The sequence below is a fragment of the Panicum virgatum genome, chromosome 9N (genome assembly GCF_016808335.1).
Source record: "Panicum virgatum strain AP13 chromosome 9N, P.virgatum_v5, whole genome shotgun sequence".
In the NCBI taxonomy this organism is placed as follows: Eukaryota; Viridiplantae; Streptophyta; class Magnoliopsida; order Poales; family Poaceae; genus Panicum; species Panicum virgatum.
In genome coordinates, this window is record NC_053153.1 from 18213727 (window position 1) to 18235356 (window position 21630).

The 21630-nt window shown below is 47.1% G+C and overlaps 1 protein-coding gene and 1 long non-coding RNA gene across 2 annotated transcripts; one reads left to right on the plus strand and one right to left on the minus strand.

Moving 5' to 3' along the window:
- Positions 1-1729: 1729 nt before the first annotated feature.
- Positions 1730-4149, minus strand: LOC120692445 (zealexin A1 synthase-like). Its single transcript, XM_039975746.1, has 2 exons — positions 3044-4149; positions 1730-2495 (listed from the first exon to the last, which is right to left on the minus strand). Exons 1-2 carry the CDS (start codon positions 4121-4123, stop codon positions 1878-1880), a joined length of 1698 nt encoding a protein of 565 aa, XP_039831680.1. The 5' UTR covers positions 4124-4149; the 3' UTR covers positions 1730-1877.
- A 3016-nt stretch (positions 4150-7165) lies between these two features.
- LOC120691643 lies at positions 7166-19817 on the plus strand. Its single transcript, XR_005682337.1, has 4 exons — positions 7166-7491; positions 8284-8412; positions 19130-19183; positions 19679-19817. It is a non-coding gene; the product is annotated as an uncharacterized LOC120691643 (long non-coding RNA).
- Positions 19818-21630: the final 1813 nt, after the last annotated feature.

The window sequence follows — 21630 nt, forward strand, 5'->3', positions numbered from 1 at the left end:
CAATGAGTTTGTGATGAGAAGCATGCGGTGGTGTTGATCTAGATGCCTGGCACTATGATAGAGCTGGGCTTACCAGCGCATTAGTCATAATCGTTATGTATACACAAGTTAAAGTATATTTACTCGCAAAAAAGTTGAAATATATTCAAACTATATGTATTATAATATATAAATAAAAACTCTATTTGTCTAATCCTTTCATTGCAAACTACAAGTCAACTTAGTATTGTTCTAAGTTAAACTTCTCTAGGTTTTATCAAGTTTATAAAAAAAGATCGATTCATAAATATCCACACTATTAAAGTAAGTTCACTGGATAGATCAAAATGGGCCTCAATCTATACTTTCATAAACTTCGTCAAAACTAGATGAATTTTTAAAACAGTGGAAGTGTTAACTAGGGACACATAACTATAAATACTAACCCGTGCAGTTACAAGGGTTTGATAGGCTAGTGTTTAATTACTACATACATTTAATTTTAAAACCAAAACTAGTAACAGTTGTTGTAAGCCTAGCCCCCTTCTCGCTGTTGAAAATAGAGCGATAGTTTCAGTGACTTTCTTATACTCTGTCACATTACATAAGCACAAAAAAGATTGGGTAGTTTGGCGTGATCAACTTCCTTCCGTCCTTTCCTCACGAAAAAAAACTTCATTCGTCTTGTTCAGGATTATTGCAATCCCAATCATCCATAAAATACTTCTGTTTATGATTGACAATAGATGAATAACTGCCCTTTCCAATTATTGGGGGTTCGGGAGAACAGCCATGGACGAGACCTTGGTGGATACTAACCGGTCACACGCTACGACCCCATAAACCGAAGTTGTAGGAGCACTAGGGCTAGCAATTTTCTTGGGGAGGTGCCAACTGACAGTACAGTTTCACTTCAACTAATAAATTGGATTTCAACTAATGTGCAGCACGTATATCATCTAAAAATGGTATATCATCTAAAAAAGCAGATATACAGTAGAGGAAGATTGGAGTCTGACAGGAGCTTGGAGTTGGCTGTTCAGACTCTTCAGAGATTGATTGACGCCACAGAGGCCAGAGGGCACTTCCAATGGAAGAATGGGTAAAGTTTCAGGCTACCAAGCATTAGCTATTGATGTACTTGGTGTGCTCTTGATGTCTTGTTATTCATTCTAGTGTCATCAACTATAGAAGAAAAGATATTTGAATTATCAATCAATATATAACATAAGCACACGACCGAACTATGCATTCATTTACTGTCTTATGGCACATATATACTGATATAATATTATACTACTGCACTCCTTTGTCCCAACAAATTACCGAAGTAGTAATGATTCATCAACTACAGACACAATCTGAGAATATAGTTCACAGCAGAGATCAACCGGTTAGTTTGATACGCCTATAACGCATTAATGTGTGGCTTAGCCTTGAGCCAGAGCCTCGACTTCCATCTCAACGTTATACCAAAGACCATGTCAAGTTCTCCCGACTTGACATCGTCCCGCAGCTCCCAATGTTAGGGTAGCAGGTTTAATAGAGAGTCTGCTGGAATTGCTTCAGAGATTGATTTACGCCACATAGGGCTAGAGGGCACTTCCAATGGAAAAAGTGGTAGAGTTGCAGGATAGCAAGCATTAGCTATTGATGTACTTGATGTTCTCTTGATGTCTTATTCATTCTAGTGTCATCACCAAGAAGAAAAGATAACTTGAATTTATCTCAATAATATAACATAAGCACACGACCAAACTATTCATTCATTTATTGATATAATGTTACACTGCACTCTGTCGCAACAAATTACGTAAGTAGCAATGATTCATCGATTACAGACTCAATCTGAAAACATAGTTCACAGCAGAGATCAACCGGTTATTAGTTTGATACGCCTATAACACATTAATGTGTGGCTTAGCCTTCAGCCAGAGCGTGGACTTCCTTCTCAATGTCATACCAGAGGCCTCTGCCATGTCAAGTTCTTCCGAGTTGGCACCGTCCGGCAGCTCCCAATCGAAATGGTAGAGAAGGCTAGCAAGCAAGAGCTCCGCGTTGGCCAGCCCGAGCGTGATGCCGGGGCAGATCCTCCTGCCTGCCCCGAACGGTGTGAACTGGAAGTCATTGCCCCTGAAATCAATGCTGCTACCGTCAAACCGTTCCGGCCTAAACTCCTCGCCGTCGTGCCAGAACTCGTTGTCCCTTGCGATAGCCCAGACGTTCACAATCACCTTGGTTCCTCTTGGCACGTCGTAGCCCATGACCTGACATGCCTCGCGGCACTCTCGGGGGACCAGGAGTGGCACCGGCGCGTGAAGCCTCAAGGCCTCCTTGATCACCAGATGCAGATACCTTAGCTTGACCATGTCACCTTCAGTTAGCTTGTCTTGCCCCTTGAAGGTCTCCCTCACCTCTGCCTGGGCCTTGCGCATGACTCGTGGGTTCTTAACAAGCTCAGACATCGCCCACACCAGCACGGTTGATGAGGTCTCACTCCCGGCAGCAAATATATCCTGCATGCAACAATGCATTGTTTAGTTTTGAAAAATATTCGTTTGTTGCTTCACACTAGTGGAGATGTACGTGCTTATGGCACATATTTACTTTTTCTTCCATCAAGCAAATATTTTCCTTTCAAAACTAATACAAGTTTTTCTTTTCTTTCTATAAAATAATGATATTAATTATTATCCTTCTAAAACAAATAATGACGTGAATTATGCGTAAATACATGTGCAAAGTAAAGTAATATGTGGGTACAAATTAAAAGGTAGATATATGTATAGGAAATTGCTGGTGTAAAAAATATTAGCATATCGGTGAAAATATTTTCCTTCTATCAAAAAATGGTTACCATCCCTTTCATCAAACATCTAGATCTTACAAGTACGACCCTCTGTCAAACCTCTAGATCTGACAAGTACGACCTCCGTGAGGGGTAAAAGGTACGGCTAATCATGTTGAGAAAGAGTTTCAATTGTTTCAATGAATTAAAATAAACCTGTGCATAGGAAAGTATCGTGTGCTTTGGAGGAAAGTGGTGTTGGTAAGCTGATCTTACGAAAATGACGGTGCTGACTAGCTCGTTGGTGACCGCAAACTGCAGGCCACCTTCCCGCTGCAGCCTGAGGAGGACATCGAGGAGGTCCTCGTCTCGCTCTGGCGTCGGCATGACTGCGCGCTCCTGGATGATGCTCTCGATGATCCGGTACAAGTTCTTCTGGCACCTTGCTATGTCCCTCACGGCGGCGCTGAACCGGCGCACCAGCGGCGAGGACGGGTACAGGTCGGCCAGGTTGAACCCGGCGATGAGCCGCAAGACTTCGTCGAGATCGCGCAGGTACTCGTCCTGGTACCTGCACCGGTCGCCGATGACCGTGCGCACGGCGATGTCGTTTATCGTGTGGCAGATCCCATCGCTGACGTTGAAGGGCCGCCCGCCACCGCACTCGCCGGAGATGGAGTGGAGGAGGTTCGCCACCTCTTCCTCCCGGATGGGCCGGAATGAGAGCACGCGCCGCTGGTTGAAGAGCTCGAGCATGCACAGCTTGCGGAGCTCGCGCCAGTGCTGGTTGTACGCGGAGAAGACGATGTCCTTGCCGCCGCAACTGATGATGTCGATGGTGGCGCTCACGTGGCGGTTGCAGAAGGTGAGGTCGTGGGTCTTCATCACCTCCCTGGCGGCCTCGGCGGAGGAGACCACCAGCGTGGGAACCGAGCCCAGGCGGAGCAGCATGACCGGCCCGTAGGTTCCGGACATCTCGAGCAGCGCCCGGTGGGGCAGGTCGCGGAAGCGCGACAGGAGGAGGTGGTGCAGGCTGCCGACGAGCGGCAGCTGCCATGGCCCCGGCGGTTGGCGAAGCGCCGACGATGGCTTTGCGCGTGAGGGCGTGACGTAGCTCCTGATGAGCTTGAGGAGGGCGAGGAAGAAGAAGGCAAGAAAAGGGATCCTGATGTCCATTTCGCCAGGGAAGGGAAAAGTAATTTGCTGCTGGCAGCATTTGTTGGGGAGTCTCGAGAAGCCAATATATAGAGTTGTTGGGGTGAAATTCGGTAGGTCGAATCTTGCGCACCACGAGATGTTAAAGTATTGCTGCTCTTTGGGGCGTGTATCACGCTGAGCTGAGAAAAAATCTTCCATATACACGAACCGGCTGATAAGATCTGCTACAACCAGGTGCAGGATCTGATCATTGGATATAAAATGAAGATCGCAGAAATCTATTGGTTATTATGGATCTACAGGAGAAGGGGTTGGAAGCAGCCAATAAACATCTGTTCGACCTTGGATAACTTGTGAAATCTAACCGGGACAGTCCTATAAGCAATAATAAGAATTCGATAACTGATGGATAACCTAAATGAAATCACAGTGATATGTCCATTATTAAAGTTTAGTTTGATCCATGATTTTAAATCGCCAGCTAAAGAGTTTAGCGGCTAGGCTGCCGTTACGGTGTTTAGCAGGCTATAGCCAATATTTAGCGGGCTAAATGTCATAGCGGCTGCCCTTCCTAGCAGCTATACCTAGCTATTTAGAAACTTTGATCCGGTAAAGACGATAGTTACGAGCAAACCGGAGGTCGGACCTAACCGATGCAACCGCTCCCCCGAAGAATACGCGAAATCTACTCCTACTTCTAGGGTTTGGCGTGATGCCGAAAAGAAATTGTATTGATATGTGATTATTTTTTTACAAACCCTAAGATCTGCTATTTATAACTTGAGCCTAGGCTCACCTAACTTAACACGACTTTAGTAAATGGAAAAAATCTTAATCTACTATATTATTTACAAGATATCATAAAAGAACCGGACTCGTAAATCTCATGATGGTGTCGTCCTGTCGTCCGACTTGGAATCTGTCACTGAACCACCTTTAACCAATCCTTAGAGTCTTCTTGACCGCACCGGCATCAGTTTTGACCAGCCCATCTCTTTACTCCTTGGCCGAATGAGCTATAAGCCTTTCTAAATATTTCCCATCGGCTCAAGTGGTCTGGTTGTGTGTGGCTACTGGTAGAGTAGTTGCCACAGCCAGATGCTTATAGGCTAACCGGAGGCAACTGTAGGTACTTAGGGAGGAGCTGATCAAGTGGATCAGTTTCAAGTAGGTTGTGCTGTGGCAACTAGGGTGTTTCTTTTGAAACTAGTGTGTTAGCTTGTAACGTTTCTACGTGAAACTGGTGTGTTAGCGTGTATCTTGGATAGTATCAACAGATACCTTTATTATTTCCGGCCGTACATGAAAACAATGCGGAGGGGAGAAGTTTAATTTGTGCGTGCCTGGCGTGCATTTAAGAAATCATTTCTGCTTTTGTTTGTATAAGTTGATAAGAAGACAGCGATGGGCAAGGCCAAATGGGGATTAGACTCACATGTCTGGGTTTGGGACCGTACGCTAGCTGCTCGCCGTCGGCGCTGCTCAGCCGGCCTGTCGGCTTGATTGGCCAATTAAATCATCACCGGCCCGTTATACCCATAGGAGAGGAGCAACTGTGTCGCCTAGCATCGGCGCGGCTAAGGAAGTGTCAGCTGTGATGCTAGGAGGAGGACGAGGAGGCACCAGACGTGGTGCAGGGAGGGGAGGCACGGTGCGGCACTGGCTACGGCGTGGGGAAGAGGGAGGGGTTGCACCGCTCTGACCATCGCGGGGAGAGGATGAGAGGACGGCGCCCGCCTTGGCGAGGGGGATGGGAGGCGTGGCGCAACACTAGTCGTGGCGTGGGAATGGAGGAGGGGACGAGGGGGTCGCGCCGATCTTTGTGTGGGGAGAGGAGGGGACAGCGCCAGCTATAGCACGGGAAGGGAAGATGCATCACCGTCTGCCGCGCTACGACGCGGGGAGGAGCCGGCCACAACCTAGGGAGGCTGGAGGGGAGGAGGGCGCAACATCACACCGCAGTACCGCACAGGTCTCGTGCCTTATGGCCAACTCAGTACGAAACATGAAGGCAGTAGACATCGAAGAAATGATATTTGACTATGGTAAATTATATATGCTGTGAACCAAAGTGACGTATGAGCAAACTTTTTTCTCATCGCATTGCAAAGGCTATAAATAGTTTCTTGTGTTCTAATGTGGATCCAGTAAAACATTATAGCAGTTAGTTACAGTAAAGACATTAAATATTTAATTCATTCTACTCCGTCCCAAAAAAGCAAGTCATTCTAGGATTCAAATTTTATCCCTAAAACATGTATCTTACCCTATTTAGTCTATGCATGCGCATGTAACCATCAATTAGTACCAAATATGACTAATAAATATAGATAAGTAAAGTTATTTTACCACTTTCTTAATCTGTTCTAAAATTTCTAAAGTGACTTTTTTTGGAAGGGGGGAGTTGGATTAAAGCTTAGTAACTAGTAGTCAGAGCTTTGGGTTTTCTTATGGTGATAATATACCAATATACCATAGTACCATACAGACAGTCTCTGTTATGATGGAACAGAAAGCTAGAGAGCGCGAGATCTATGTTGGCTAGGCCAAGCATGGTACCAGAGCTACTCCGGCCAGCCCCAAACAGAATCGCAGTGATTAAAATCTACTGCCTTCTCCGCTCCTCCCCGCACTCCACGGCAAAAAGGTGACGCGTGTTGCTCTCCGCGAGCGTCGGTGCTTTTGCAAAAAAAACTCTCAAATTTTATCAAAATAACAACAAAACCCAGCTCGTTTTGATGGTACAGTGCTCAGGTTCTTTTATTTTCCATATAGACCCCCCAAATAAATGTTTATTTCGATGCAAATCGCAGTGATTAAAATCTACTGCCTTCTCTGCTCCTCCCCACACTCCACGACAAAAACGTGACGCGTGTTGCTCTCCGCGAGCGTCGGTGCTTTTGCAAAAAAAACCCTCAAATTTTATCAAAATAACAACAAAACCCAGCTCGTTCTGATGGTACAGTACTCAGGTTCTTTTATTTTCCATATAGACCCCCAAATAAATGTTTATTTCAATGCAAAGAAGAGAAAAATCGATAGTCCTGCTATCTTTACAAAAAAAACCCCTGCGAGCCATTTTTCATTTAGCCCCTCCCGCACCCCCGAACCCTAACCCCATCCTCCTCCCGACTCCCCGCTCCTGCACGCCGCCGCCTCCCTTCCTCTCCTCACCAGCTCCACGCCGCCGCGAGCTGCGCCCCCCCCCTCCCCCGCCGCGCTCGGAACCCCTCCTCCGCCGCGGCACAGGGCCTCCTCCGCCACGCAGCTGGACCCCGAGCCTCGGGCCCGCGCGCTTGGCACCCCTTCCTCCACCGCGCGCTCGGCATCCCCTCCTCCGTCGCGCTGCCGATGCCAGGTGCATGGCCGGGTGGCGCACGAGCAAGCGTGGCCGCGGGGCTGCCGGCGTGCGAGCAGTCATGACGGCGTCACGGCGGGCGGAGGTAGCGGAGTAGCGGGAGGCGGTCCGCCCCTCGTCTCCCGTGGCGCCCGAGGAGCAGACGGTGGAAGAGGAGTAGGAGGAGGCCACCTTTGTGAACGCGTTCAGCGACGAGCATCTGTGCGAGGTAGCGCCCTGCATCCTTATCGCCCGAGCATTGTTCTTAACAAGTGCAATATCTGAGGACCACTAAGGAGAATTTCTTAACAAAATGTTTTGCAAAATCTGTGGAATACAGGCGCTACCCTAAAACTCAACTCAATACATTGCAGATGGATTATGCTACGTAATCATCCTAGAAAATATACCATGGATTATGCAACTAAAATTATAGAATACTGGCTTCCAAGGAAGATTATCCAGTTAGTTCTTTCACTCTTTCAAGTTTCAAGCATGAAAGGAGTTATCACATTTCCTATTATCCTTTTTCCCTGAATGCAAACTGAATGCAATAGAGGCAAACTATCCGCTACAAAATATTCATATCCATGTGAGATATACAAAGTGATGTGGTCATGTGGATATAGGATATCGCTATATTAAAAGACCCATTCTTGAAATTTCACTTTCTGTGCTGCATCTTACACAACCTTTTTTTTTTTGCAAGATAGTGATCAACCAGATCTTGTCTGTAACATGCGCATAAGTTTTGCAGCAAAACTAGGTGGGAATGACTAAACATCTAGATGCAGTGTTTTGCCTATATTGGGCTGGCAGTAGCTGCCACTACATGATATAGATAAAAAATATTCGATTTCCTATCATACTGCAACCTTTTCTTTTGAAGTAATACACTGCAACCTTTTGGAGGCTATTGCTTAGAATTGTTGTGTTCCAGTATAGAATCTGGATAACCTTGCTTTTAGTATCTATATGTTGGACTTCCCTTTGACTGGTTGTTAATTTTGATTGTTTCTAGGATATTCATACGGAGCTTATTCAGTCTAGAAGGAATCAGATGGTCAAATGAGGAACGGTAAAGGAACAGCTAACAGTTGATTTAGTGTCCAGGAAGATGACTGGTTTGTGTCCACTCATGCCAGAAGAGGTGAGAGCTTGCTTATAACATATTATCTGTTTGCTCGCTAAATTTGGTTGAAATAGTTCATCAATCAACTGATGTGCTACAGACCCATGTGTTGGGGGTGCGCCTAGACTGCCACGTAAGGCTAGGGACCCCCTTTGTGCAAAAGAGTCTAAATTAGAGGGTCTAAGGGCTAGTTTATGAGTTCTATGGACTTATTTGCAGCTTCTACGGACTTGCTTGTAAATATCAAGGACTTTCTTGTAATATGCGACCCCACCAAGGTAATAAGTATAAACAACCACCACCTCCACCCTATAAATAGCCCCCATGGGGAGGAGTTGGGGGACTTTTGGCCTCTTACTTATTTGTTCACTTGGCTTGCTCTCTCCTCACTCTATCTCATCTCTTGTCTGTTCGGGGGCAAAACCCCAACAGCTGGCGCCCACCGTGGGGATCGAACCCTCGACACGTCTTATTTTTTTTTTAGAGAGATGATGATATTGAGGTGGAGCGAAGCTTAATGCGCTTGAGGTCAACCTTCGAACCTCCGAATCTGGTCCCTAAGCTAGCAGTCAAGAACCTTCTTGCGGTTGTGCCATGCTTGCGCATTGGCACGTGTGGAACAAGCAAAGTTCCAGCTGACAACCAAGCGGTGGTGGTTCACCACACGAAGCTTTTGTAAACTGAGCAATGATCATGACTCATGAGTGGTGGAGCTTCGGGCCTCTCAACTGCACTTGCGTCACTCAAGTTTTGCCGCCAGCAGGACACACGTCCACCCACCTTGATTAGCTATTTCGATTAAGCTATTATTTGCTAACCCAAAGATTCCGGAGAAATGGTCCTGTGCAGGTCATGCACCTTCGATCATCCACAAGATGAAAGGCAAGGACCCGGGAACCTTCGATGGTTCTTGCATGGGCCATGCAATCGCTCAACTAGAAGCCGAAAGCGGTGAACCACTCGAAGCTCCATGGCGAAGCTTCCTACCTGCGAAGGCCAAAATTATTTAAGGCAAGCAGCCGGCAACCTCGACGACCTCTGCGGCAAGCCCGGAACCTCCTCGGCGAGCCGAAGCTTCGTGATCGTCGGCGGCGAGCTGAAGCTTCGCGGCCGTCCGCAACTATCCGCGGCAAGCCCGGAACCTCCCCGGCGAGCCGAAGCTTCGTGGACCTCCACGGCGAACATGAACCTCCTCAGCAAGCTGAAGCTCCGCGGCGAGCTGGACCTTCGCGGCTGCCGGCGAACCCCCGCGGCGAACACGAACTATCTCGGCAAGCAGCAACCTTCGCTAGCATAACAACAATGGCAAGCAATGAGCCAACAAGCTCATGGCAAACGCCAACCTCCACATGCATGAGCTCGACGTGCATTATGCAAGCCCAGGTGACCTCTACCATCAACAAGCAAGCGAAGGTTATTAATCAATTATAAAAGTCCAATACTCATACCAAAGGACCTCCGATCAGATAAGGAACTTATTCTTCCACCAAACTTTGCAAAAGTCATGTTGCTAAGGGTTCCGAACTTAGCACCAGGCCGTAAAGTTAAAAGAAAAAGTTACTCTACCTGTCCAACAACTTCGATTTTGTGACAAGAATTAGCATTTTCTATGATATCTATTAACAAGAGATAAAATTGCATGTTCGGGATATTTTCTATTCATGTGCTATGTATGTGCATGTGCATGCATGCATTACCTATGCATGCATCTCTTTTTTGGTTTCCAGTCGTTACCTTCGATTGTTCATGCCTCGGAAACGAAGCTGCTTGGTAATAATGCAGGCACCTCAGTTGATTTCACTGCTCGCCACCTTCGCACACCAAGCTGCGGAACCTCCGCGCGCAAAATTGTGCTCGTCATCTCTGCGTGCCAAGCTGCGGAACCCTCGCTCGGAACCTCCGCGCCAAGACGAGTTTTCAACCTTCGCCAAGCACTCAAGCTGCAAACCTTCGCTCGGATACGGCCGCACCAGCCAAGCTGCGGTCGGAACCTTTGCGCCAGGTTGCGTTCGTCACCTCCATGTGCTTTCGAAAGCAACGACAAAGAGAGGTTCAGAGTTCAAGAAATTGCGAAGTTACCAGACCTTCGGTGAACCAAATAAGTAATCACGACTTTTGTTTAATCAATTGAATCAATATTCTCAAGCATCTCACTATACGAAGGTCATAGTCCTTTTAGAACAATACTTTTTAACCGGCCTACAACCTTAGGTGATGCCCGGTTATAGACTAATGAGCAAATAATAGATGGAAAGCTCCCCATCTCTCAAATATTAAAGTTCTATCACTAACCCCCTTGTGTTGCAGGATGTATCCTTTAATAAAGTTTTTTTTAATAATTGCACGTTTTTAGCTTGTTTGCATGTCTTCATCTCTTTTGTACTTGCATGTGCTACCCATACGCATCTCCTTGTGTTGTTTGCATGCGTCACATCCGCATGAGGTTGGTCGGCTGCCCGTCGTCCAGTTGCGCACTGCGCGCTCGCCACCTCCGCATATGATTAGCTACATATTTTGATTAACTTCTATTAGCTACCTAGTTTCTCAGGCGAAGGTTCCAGACAAGGATGCAAGCCATTGGATTCCCTGCTACCTTCGATCTTCATGCAGCCACGTCAAAAGTGGATTCAAAATTAAAAAAATCATGAGTCGAAGGTGCCAGGCAAGACTCCAGGAATCAAGATCATCTACAAGTCACCTTCGCTCAGCTGTCCGCATGCCGATCGAAGATGGGCAAGCACTTTCGGAAGGCCAATAACCAAGGGTCCATCAACCTTCGGCCCTAGCAAATATCTGGCCCACAACCAAAACCAGCAGAGTTATCATACTTGGCCAATAACGAAGATTATGATCTTATTGGTTTTTCTAGTTTCATTGACCTCAGATAAAGTTATCACTCTTATTGACCTTAGAGAAGGTTATTCTCAATCTTGTCATGGGTCGAAGCAACAAAGAGTTGCAAACATCGACCATCGCATCTTGCATGCTCAAATTATGTAAGTCAGCAAAGCTCACATTCTTCGCGAACTTTGCATACTTATCTAAAATTGCAATAAGCAATCTAATGCCAAAGGGCTTCCGGACCTAAGGGTTTCGAAATTAAAATATCTTATGATCTCCAATTTGGGCTTCACTCGATCAGCACACTTGGTCCCAAGGGACTATTTATGAGAAGTTGCATCTTGAATATCAAAAGTTTTCTCTAACATGCAGGTTATCATAAATGTGAGTACTTCTGCTACTTGAGCTAACCTTTGTATACTAGACCTTTGTTCTTGAAGCGCATGTTTATTGGTTTTCACTCCTTAACCAAGCCAAAGAATCTATACAATACAGATCGAGTGGCATTCATTGGATAATATTTATTGCTGACCTTGAGTTTTCACCATCTGTGGGATTCAGCTCTATTGATAATTTGGCATTCATCAACCATTGGCCCTTCACTATAATGGCCTTCATCAACAAGTGGTTTTCACCCTAGGGGCTCTCTTGATTCACAGAAAGCCAAAGACCAGAAAATCTTCGGTTGGCTATCCAAAATGCAAAAAGTGTGTTTCGGCCAAGGGGTTCTCATGGTTTGAAAGTAACGAGAGGCCAAAAAACCTTCGGCTATATTTATATGCATTCATTCACATACAAAAACACACATCAAATCATCTCATTGCATGAATGCATAATCATGCATGGTAAAAAGAAAAAGAAGAAGAAGAAGCTCGGAGGAGCTAAGAGGTTTATGACCTCAATAATGAAGTCGAGTATCGCTTCCTGCACGTAAGGACGAATACCTCGCAAAAGAAAGCCAATGGGCTATCTATCCTAAGAGATATGAAGCAAAAACACCTTCGGCCAAAAAAAAGTCGGGTGACGACCCGCAAACTTACTTTTCTGTAACTTTTGCAGCTCGTGTCCAAGGACATTTTTTTTAAAAAATATCAATTATGCAACTTATGTTCATTGACAATTTTGAGAAATGGTCATCGCACCACTCTATACTCGTTGCGAATACATCACCTTTTACAGGGATTGCAGACCTCACCATGCGAATTGGGCAGGAAGAGTCATGATTGCTATTGTAGGCTAGCTACTTAGCTAACTTGCATCCATAATCCCCGCGGCAAGCTCTGAAGCTTCGCGGTTAACCTCCGCAGCAAGCTCGGTGGCAAGCTCTGAAGCTTCGTGATGAACCTCCGGAGCAAGCTATGAAGCTTTGCGGCGAACCTTCGCAGCAAGCTCGGAAGCTTCGTATTGAACCTGCGCAGCAAGCTTGGTGGCAAGCACTGAAGCTTCGCGATAAACCCCCGTGGCGAGCTCATGAAGCTCCGCGTAGAGCACATCCCCGGCAAGCTCGGAACCTCCACGGCGAGCTGAAGCTTCGCTGTCATCAGCGGCGGGCTGAACCCTTGCGGCCGTCCGCAACCTTCGCAGCGAGCTGAACCCTCGCAACCCTCGGCGACTCCCGCGGCAAGCAGAACCTTCGTGGCTCGCGCTGAACTCCGTGCAAAGGAAGATACAAATCTAAGGTCGAAGGTCATGTCTCACCTCTCCAGTTATATTAACTTAATAGTGATGCCACCTTCGGTTGCCTTCGCAAGAATAGAAAATACCTTTTCCTAATGAGTAATGATATTGCTTTCTAATGTGTCTCACAAAACTTCGATCCATATAGTGCACTAACTGTACACTTTTGTGAGCAAGCCACTCTGCAAATCTCGATCGAAGCTGCCAGGCGCCTCATCACCTTCGATATCTCCGCACGCCGAGTGGATCGAAGCCGACGGCATGTATCGAAGCTGGTACCTGAGATAAGGCGCGAAGCTGCAGCTGCACTTCTGCACCTCCGCATGGGCACGCACCTAACCTTCGATCGTCCATCCAGCAGGCACAATCGCCCATGACCTTCGAACCAGAAATATAAAGTGGCTGCAATCTGATTGACTAAGCTTCTGTTCTCATGAATTCAGCGACTAGCTTTTTCTGCTAACGTCGATCGAAGGTTACATGCAGGTCTATCTCATCCACCTAAGGTGTGGATTCGATCGGGATTCAAAAAAAAAATCATCATGAACCGAAGGTACCAGGCAAGATCGCATGTATCGATGTCATCACCACGTGACCTCCGGCTTCGCCTCCGCCGCTACGACGGCTCGAGGGGCTCGCCCGAACCTTCGGCATCGCCTCCAACTTGGTAATGTCTCCGCCGAGACCTTCGGCTCGAGGGGCTCGCCGACATCTTCGACATCATCTCCGACTTCGGCAATGTAACGCCCCGAAAACTCATCAAATTAAATCGTGCGCTAAATTTGTTTCTCGTCGTTGAGCTCGATCTCTCCTTAAAACCCTAACTCCAGCCTTTCGGGAACTTCCCTTTTTCCACCAGATCTTCCGATTTCCCCAAGGACCCGACACCTGTATCCAGAACCCTGTTTTCCCCTCAACCCGTGCATCACGCCTGGCAGCGGCCCGCGGCCGCGACAGCCGCGCGTGCCCGACCGGCGTCGCTGTCGCCACCGGCGGGATCACCGCAAATCTCTCCCTCTCTCCTTTTTCCCTTTTTCTCTCCCCTCCTCCCTCTCTGCTCCGCCCGCTCCCGAGCGCCGGGCCGCTCGGTCCTCCCTCCCATCCGCACGCGCGCGCCCCGGGCCCCTGCACCAAGCGCCCCACGTTTCCCCTCGCCCACCCGCGCAGCAAAAACAGCAGCTCGCCGCCGCCGTGTGCACGCACCGCACGCACGCGTGCGTGCGCACGCTAGCCACGCCACGGCGCGCTGAGCCAAGCACGCCGCGACGCCAGCCGCGCGGCCGTACCACGCCGTCGCCTGAGCACCCCTCTGCTCCGCTCGGCCGTGCGCCCGCCTGCTCAGCCCGTGCGCGCGCCCACACCACGCGCACGCGGCCGCGCCGCGACCAACGCGCCCGCACACGCCACGCCCTGCCCCCCCCCCCCGTGCCCCACGCCGCTGCTGCCCGCCGTTGACGCCCGAACAGCGCCGCCTGCGCCGGACGCCGCCTCCTCGACGCGTCACATCTCGCCTCACCGCGCGCGCCGACGCCGGCGACCCTAGCACAGCGCCGCTGTTGACGTCGCCGCCGCCTTGCCCCCACCTCCACCGCCCCTCCTTGCCTATAAAAGGCACCCCAAGCTGCTGTCCACGCCACCACCAAGCTCGCCAAGCCGCGCCGCTCCACCAGCTCTCAGTCTCTCCCAATTTCTCCCTCTGCTCCACGAACAGAGCTACCAACACCATCGTCGATCTCCTCCGCGAGGCCATCACAGCTCGATTGCTTCGACGGTGAGCACCCCCGTACCCTCCTCGACCCTCCCCAAGCCACGACCTTCTTCTTCCCTGCCGGAGCAGAGCTCCCCACGAGCTCCCGGAGCCATAGCCGTGGCTGCTCGGGGCGGACCCCTTTCCCCTTCGTTTCTCATGCTCGGAGCCCCCAAAACTGAACCCCCTCATCCCCCTCTCACTCCCCGTGCCCTCAGATTCTCGAACAAAGGCCGAGAGCGCCATTCCGGCAGAGCTCCGGCGGTTGCCTACGGCGGCGCCGCCGCGGACGACTCGTCGTCGTCTGTCCCGTGCGTTACCAGTTCATTATTCCCTTCTCTCTGTTAATTGCTAGTGGGTCTGTGGGCCTCAAAATTGTTGACCGCAGCCCAATAGCACACGCAGAGCACCAAAACACCTCAGCCAATCACGTGAAGCTCCTTCTATTTATGTTAAGTCATTTTCAGGATTAATTAAACATCCAATATTTCAACTACAATATCTCACCCATCCAAATTCCGATTTCATTAATTCTTTTTCCTAAATTCTTCTAAAATTATATACTATCCATTCATCCTATCTTCACCTCCCCTTGAACCCCGGTTTAACCCTTAAACACCTTTTTGACTTATCATTTCATGCACCAAACAAACTCTGATCAACCCGAAACTCTACCACACCTTTCTTAACCTAGTTGTGGTCATGCCATTAAGAATCCACCCAAAAATATTACTCTGTACTCCATATCTTATGTGTTCCCGATTCGAGCTCAACGATAGATCTTTATTTTCTGTGTCTTGATTGTGTGCTTGTTTGTGTACGCTGTAGACCACGGAGTGAACGAAGGAGAGCCCGTCAGCGAGCAGTACTGTGAGCAGGTGAACGAGGACCCGTTCCACGACCCCGAGCCCGAAGGACAGGACATCCCAGAAGGCTTTGAAGACGGCAAGTTCAATCCCATCCTTTGATGCATGTTTCTGTCCTAGTTTTTATAAACACAACCCAATGTCCTGTTTTATAAAATTGCATATGTTTTGCTTGCATGAAAACACGGTTGGATAGCCACCCCTTGATTTGTGATAACCATTCCTTGACCACCTAGATTAATGTCTGCTTTTGCTTGGACGTTAATCGACACTAGAACGCTTAGGACTTTACTCATAATATGATTTATTTGATAAAGAAAATGTGTGTGTGTGGGACGGGATAAAACGTGGATTTTCGAAAGATGAGTATGGACGGGATGGACGGCATTTCTGTGTGAATTGCCGATTGGTGTGCTTATGCCTGTGTGGCAGGGCAAAGAAGGGAGATTTCCATCTTGTCGTGGCTAAGGACCGAGTTGGTGTGTCATCTCACCTAACTCCACTAACGTGCAAACCACTCGACCGTTGAATGGGCAACGGCGTAGCATAAATCCCACTAGTTGGTGTGATAGCCATCAGGAGAGCTGAGAGCAACGGGTGACTAAGGAGAAGGGATAAGCCCGAGTGACTTATGCCCGGTTATACCTAAGTGAACGGTCGATGACCCCTTGGTGCAACCCGTGATGGCTAATCAGGCTTAGCTATGGTGGGTAATGGCTATGTTGGGATCTACACCGACACGACGGTGTTCGAGTTGTGGTATCCTACTTGTGGGTAAAGTTGCACACCTCTGCAGAGTTAAGAATCTATTCGAATAGCCGTGCCCACGGTATTGGGCGAGTTATGGTGTGGTCACATAACTAGTGTTTCTTTGGAATGGGCTGGTGTGAGTTGCTTTGGAATTGTGTCCGGCAGTTGTGCCGTGTGCTACGACGGACGGGGAGTCCGGTAGCAGTTTAAAATTTGAAACTCCGTGTTACTCCAGAAACTGATTTTCAAAAAGGCTTTCCTTAAAATAAACCCCTGCATAAAATATCGTTTTTCTGCAAATTAAACCGTAACCTTATCCTTGATTTACCTATGCATATTATTCTGATTTAACCCCTCCGTGGGTGTGGTTGGACTTGCTGAGTACGTTTGTACTCACCCCATTCTTACTTTTTACAGAAGAGGATCCAGACTTCGTTCCAGACGACGCCGTGTAGGGTTATCGTTCTACACCCAACCTTGCCTGTGGAACCGGCCCTGTCGAGATGCCTCCGCTGTCGCAGTACTCTGAGCCCGTGGTAGACCCTATGTGGTTTGCGGTCTGGTGTTATGTCGTAGCTTGGTTGGTTATTATCATCATCTGTATCGAGTGTCCTCCAAGGTTTGTACGGTTTTGAACCATCTGATGTAATAAATGTTGCATCAGCCTCCTGGGACTGATGTTTTGTTTCACATTTAAGTCTTCTCTTATGAGGGGACGCTTCAGGCAACGCCTCCGAATTTGGCTTGAAGGGCTCGCCGACAACTTCGGCATCGCCACTACTTTGGGTTGAGGGACTCACCGCCACCTTCGTCTGCTACTTCAACCTCTACGTCATCTACATCGACTACTTTCACTACATGTGAAGCTTATCTCACGAGCACCAGCCAAGAGGGGCTGCGGGTGTACTGGAGGACCCGTTCATCCTAGATGATGAGGTCTTGTCCGGCTCTCGTGTGAGAAGACTTGAAGATGTTGCGGCACCCTTCGGCCACGGCAACGCTGACTGCATCGGCTCTCGGAGCCGAGGCTATCACGGGGGAGTACTGCAGGACCAGTTCACCTTAGAAGATGGAGCTTTGCCCGAAGCTCAAAGAAGAAGCCACTCGCCAGTTGAAGCTCAAAAGCGAAGCTACTTGCGAAATCAAATCCCTAAAGATCTAAGGCTGGCACTTGTGTAAATCTAAGCATGTGCGTGCTCTTTTCTCCATGCCCTTTTTCCCACTGGGTTTTTGGGATGGAGTTTTTGGTGAGGCGCACATGTGTGGGTTGTAAAGGACTTTCCTTGCAACCCGAGTCCGGCCTGCAAATATGCCTCTTTTGACATTGTCAGCTACTCGGTCTCGTTGTGCCGGCCAAGACCGAATAGCTGAGGGGCTACTGTTGGGGGTGCGCCTAGACTGCCACGTAAGGCTAGGGACCCCCTTTGTGCAAAAGAGTCTAAATTAGAGGGTCTAAGGGCTAGTTTATGAGTTCTAGGGACTTATTTGCAGCTTCTAGGGACTTGCTTGTAAATATCAAGGACTTTCTTGTAATATGCGACCCCAACAAGGTAATAAGTATAAACAACCACCACCTCCACCCTATAAATAGCCCCCATGGGGAGGAGTTGGGGGACTTTTGGCCTCTTACTTATTTGCTCACTTGGCTTGCTCTCTCCTCACTCTATCTCATCTCTTGTCTGTTCGGGGGCAAAACCCCAACACCATGGATTCCAAGGATCAGAGTCTTTCTTTTTGGTTCTTCTATCAACATATAGAGGCTGACAAAATATATGAAACAGAACAAGATAATTCTAGATGATTATTTTCCTTGTGTGGACCTTTACATTAGGAATATGAACTTTGTGATTTTCTTTGAAGCATCATCGGCCAGGGTCCTCCGTCGTGCAAGTTGGAATTTTAGCCGCTGACAAGACCTTAACATGACCCATATAGTCTTATCTGACATAACATAATTTGATCCATATAATGGCTAATGCATTCTAAACAAAAAAAACAATCGTGGATAGTGCAGCAGAGCATTTTGCGAGGGAATAAGGGTTAGATACCTTTCATCGGGGAAGCATAGCCATTATATTCAGAAACATCTGGTTTGGGGTCACGGTGTATTATTAGCAGGGTGCATGTTCTAATTATACAGGTCATGATTCACTGAACATTATGAAGACCAAATGAGATTTGTCTTGACTACTTGATAATCATCTTACATTGATCCATCATCGTTTTTTTGGCATGATCAGCAACTTAGCATTGTATGGATAAGGATGCCTGGTCATCAAACATATCATTTTTTAATTTTGTTTTGATTTGATGAATTTGAAGCAAATGTGTGATACAAGTATTATGAGGCCCTACTGTTGTGAGTTGCTAAATACTCCAACCACTTTCACCTGCAAGTGTAACTTCCACAAAGGATTCTCTTGATGATGGCTTATACACCATTGTAAAAGAAAAATAGAATTGCTATTTTAGTAGGCTTAAAACCATACTAGCAAGCAGGGCTCTTCGATCTAAACCTGAATTATGTTCTTGACCGCTGATGGTGCTTTGTTTATAAAATAGAAGGAACATATGGGAAAGAATTTTTTTAAAGAATCAGTAATAAAGGAGAAATTGATCTTGTCTTGAGGGTGTCATTCTGTTTGAGTAGAGCTTTCTTGTTCTGTTTGGCCCTATCTGAGTTATTGAGGAGAGCGGTGTCATATGCTACAAGCTGTAGAATGGCTGGTCCATTCATATGCTGTAAATGATGACAGTCTTTTGTTTTGCAGTAAGCCGTGGTGTGTCATCTCCTAAAACTCTAAAAATGATCCCATATCTTCATGAGCTAAATTAAGGTTCCTGTGCTTTGCAGATTGAATAAAACACTTATCATGGAGGCTGTCGTGTTGATCTGCATACTATAGAGGTAATAATGTTAACTGATGTATGTCTATTTCTTCCTTGTGCTCTGAAGGTGCAAGTTCGGATTGGGTGGTGTTTGACTGTTTGTGGCGGACGCTTCTAATTGCCTTTTCACTAACTCTTGAATGATTGAGTCTCATGTATTTGTTCTGCATGTGCATTAGTTAAGTTAGCCTTGCAAAAATGTTTCTGATTTTGGGTGCTCCTGGCCTCTGTACATGTCCTGCTGTTTATATAGTAGTTGGCTACCTAGACAAGGGGCTTACTCCAAAGCTGAATGTTATGCCTCATCCAAATTGTGAGTACATGTGTCACAGGTGCTCTAGAGTTGCTTCTGAGTTCTGATCGTTGCAAAATATTTTGTCAACATCAGGTCCCCATCAAAATATGAGTGATTATTTTTCTTGGTAGTGTATGTTTGTGCCTTACTCTGCTGTTTTAGACTGAATGATAGTTTTTTACTAGAAAATGCATCCTCATATTCTATTACATGTCACAGATAATGATGAGTTTGTGATCCTAAGTTTGAGTGTTAAAGAATCTGACCTGGTGACTGGGAAACTTCACGGGCAGATCCTCAAGCACCTCCTAAGGTTAAGAACATTAGCTTCAGTGTCTCGGATGTGAGTGGTCAGGACTCAAGATGGCAATGGGTACCCGAAACCCGAGTACCCGACGGGTTTTACCCGATAAGAAGACGGGTATGGAATGTGTTTTCTACCTGTGGGTATATTATTGGGCAAAATCTTGTACCCGTCGGGTATGGCGGGTACGGGTGCGGATGTATACTACCCATACCCGCCTACCCGCGGGTAAGAAATACCCGCACAAAAAAATAAGCCATCTTAAGTGTCTAACTCATTTTAGCCCATATGGCCCATAAATTTGGCCCAAATCCAATTAATCCCTCCTAGTATATATATTGTTGAACTCTCCTTCAAATTCTACTCCACACTCACTCCAATTTTAGTTTGAAATGAATTATTTTTCATATGAATATGTGATATTTATATGTAATTCTCGGGTATGCTTTTCGGGTACGGGTTACCCGTCGGGTATAAATTACCCGCCGGGTACGGGTATGGAAGCATTTTCCTACCCGTGTACGGGTACGGGTAACCCGACGGGTAAAACTTAGTTCTAGCGGGTACGGGTATGGGTGGCCAATACCCGACGGGTATGTACCGTTGCCATCTCTAGTCAGGACCAGGTAAGAATAAAACCTTTTTGTTTGGGTGATATTACTTTTGATATCATACTGTTTATTACTGCTAATTTCATGTATGTATTATTATATTAAATTTAGCACTCACTTCAAATTCTGATCGATGAAAATGTTGCTGATTACATATTTGAGGTTCTCAGGTTATCAGGTACAAGCAGAGTCATGAACCGCTTTAAGCTTATACGCAACATGCTCCTGGTCGAGCTCAAGCTCCAGCACGACCTCGATCTCAAGCACAGCGACGAGCGTAGGCCAGCAAGGCGGATATGAGACACCTATGATGGATAGTGTACCCACAATCCCACATTGCTCAATGTTAGCATATTAATGATGTATCTATCACCATATGGTGTGATCGTGTTGGATTTATCCTATACCATGTATGCCATTTATCATATTTCATTGCCTTCCATTTACTTATGTTTGATTTCACATTTATTATCTTTAATTTATTTATATTTGTTGGTATAAATGGTAGGGCGGGCATCATGCGCCTAATGTTCTAGTGTACTCAAAGTTAGCGCCTTTGAAATCCACACCGCTGCTCTCGACGAACCTCTCCGGCTGGAACGCATGGGGATCCTTCCCAGTCCCTGCCATCCCTTCTGATCGCCCAAACGTTCACGAGCACCCCCGTCCTCTTTGCTATGTTGAAGCCCATGTCCTCCTCGTCCAGCTTGCTTTGGCCCCTGAAGGTCTTGTTGGGCCGCCTTGTGTAACATTCGTGGGTTCTTCATCAGTTCTGCCATTTCCCCCTGCTTCTGTTTCGTGGTTTGGCTGCTGCTGCGCTTGCTATCCGCTTGTGGTCCTGCGAAAGGTACTTCTTGTTTCATGCTGTTGCTTCCAATCCTTTTTTCTATTTCCTTCACAAACAGAGCTCCATGCTTTCTTGTTTTATTCTTTTTTACTGTTAGCTCACTGTCTGCGTACTGTTGCAGACTCTATCGATTTGCTTTCTGGTTCATTTATATCGTTGGTAGCTGCAGCTGCTTCGTTCCGGTCTACATTTCAAGCTTTGGATTTCAACTTTAGAATTATTTGTGTGTGTTTGGTCTGGATTCCTTTCCTTCCCGAGTTTAAACTCCCTTCTTTATTTACAATGCTATACATCAACGAAGTGATGGGGATGAGATCGAGCTTGGCGGAGCGGTTTCCGTCGCTTCTGAGTCACTGCAAGCGCACCTCACAGACGGTGCGAGCGGTCATGAAGTCCAGCCGCGCCTGAG

Excerpts from the sequence above, each read along its gene's own strand:
- LOC120692445 (XM_039975746.1), bottom strand. The coding sequence starts at position 4,123 with ATGGAAGATTTTTTCTCAGCTCAGCGTGATACACGCCCCAAAGAGCAG. Across the intron at positions 2,496-3,043 it reads TAGTCAGCACCGTCATTTTC|GATATATTTGCTGCCGGGAG; the intron begins GTAAGATCAGCT and ends TGTTGCATGCAG.